Source organism: Octopus bimaculoides, chromosome 11 (assembly GCF_001194135.2).
Source record: "Octopus bimaculoides isolate UCB-OBI-ISO-001 chromosome 11, ASM119413v2, whole genome shotgun sequence".
NCBI lineage: Eukaryota > Metazoa > Mollusca > Cephalopoda > Octopoda > Octopodidae > Octopus > Octopus bimaculoides.
The window spans coordinates 2,712,160-2,713,906 of record NC_068991.1 but is presented as its reverse complement, the minus strand read 5'-3'; the positions used below and the strand labels follow the sequence as shown (position 1 = coordinate 2,713,906).

Genomic DNA, 1,747 nt, shown 5'->3' with positions numbered 1-1,747 from the left:
ATACACACACATACATATATACATATGTATATATATACACATACATATGTATATACACACACACATATATATGTTTGTGTATATATGTATATATAATATGGGTAAAGATATGTATATATAATATTATATCTATCTATCTATCTATCTATATAAATATATATATATATACATACACACACATACATACATTTGCATATGGTATATATGTAAAGACATACACAAATGTGCTAACATTTATCAGAAATTAGACAGGAGTAAGAGAAGCATGTATACATGTGAGAATTTATGAAATAACAGAAATTGAAGTCTGTGTTCTTACCTGGTTATGACTGTGCTGTGGAGAATCTGATTGGTAGATACCGTTATTTCCATTTTCTGAGAATGAATCTGGTGTTACTGATCTTTCATTAATGTCAGGTAATTTGAAATCCTTGCCTATCTCTAAGGGAACCATATCCAACATAGTATTGTTTGTCATAGTAATCTCGCCCTGCATCGGAAGCATAAGTTAAGAATCGTTAAATGGATTGGGTGATGGTTGGTCTTGTATAAATACGCAACGTTTGTGATGTTGGTGTTGCTTGTATGAGGGGAGAGATAAAGATGACTTCAAGAAATCTATGTCCTCACGATTGAACCGAAGGTGGTTTCTGCTTTCCGTAAAAGAAATCCAACGATATTTAAATATATGTAATATAAACATATATCTTTATATACGTGAGTGAGTGTGTTTGTGTATATGGGAGTGTTAGTAAAGAAAGTGTGAGGCGATATGAATGACAGTGAGTGAAAGAACAAGAGTAAAAGGAAGAGGGCAGGGTTGAGTTAGAATGAGTACACAAGATACAATCTAAAGAAGGATGTATCGAGGAAGGGGTGGCACTTTTAGTATGTGTCAACAGGAATGTGTGTTAGTGTCTGTTTGTTTATGGGTCTGTCCATGCATGTGCATGTGCTTGTGTGAGTGTACGTATGTCTGTCTGTCTATGAGTTTGTCTGTGTGTGTGTTTGTGAGTGTGTGTCTGCTTGTCTGTGCCTGTCACTATGCGTACGTGTTTGTGTGTCTTTTGTAATTATGATGAGGTTTACACACTATACTCTTAATTAGTTGCTTTATTTGTATACAACAGACAATTGAATACGTGTGTGCTTATAAATACATGTATAAATACATACATACACACTGCCTATATATATATATATATATATCATGAGTATGTTTACATATATGCATTATACATATAAATATGCATAATTATATATAAATACATATAATTATGTATGTGTATGTTTATTGACATATATATGCAGATATATAAATGTATGTATATAAATATAAGTAAATATATATATATATATTCAATAATAATACAGGGTAGAATTAATTAATTAATTAATTAATTAATAATTAATAATTTTACCAAGTAGTTCGATATGCTAAAAGAACCTTTATCGGTAACCTTATACAAAAATTCCTTAATTAGAAGCATAATTATAGTTAGGGTTCAGCAAATTGCTTCACCACTTACGGAAATTTAGAAATAGCAGCTAAATACTATTCCTCTACCATAAGATTGAAAGTATTGCTGTCTGGGAGATATCTTATGGTAGAGGAATAGTATTTAACTACTATTTCTAAATTTCGGTATGTGGTGAAGCAATTTTGATGAACCCTAATTATAATTATATATAAATATATATATATTTAGAGAGAGAGAGAGAGAGAGAGAGAGAGAGAGATATGTAT

The 1,747-nt window shown here is 30.6% G+C and overlaps 1 protein-coding gene across 2 annotated transcripts in view; it reads right to left on the bottom strand.

Annotated features, from left to right (window-relative positions):
• Window positions 1-1,747, bottom strand: part of LOC106884067 (transcription factor kayak) — a 39,216-nt gene that overhangs the window by 17,463 nt on the left and 20,006 nt on the right. For both annotated transcript variants that reach the window (XM_014935285.2, XM_014935284.2), the window contains exon 2: window positions 320-490. In XM_014935285.2, coding sequence (XP_014790771.1) covers window positions 320-478 — 159 coding nt within the window. In that variant the 5' untranslated portion in view covers window positions 479-490. The remainder of the gene's footprint in view (window positions 1-319; window positions 491-1,747) is intronic.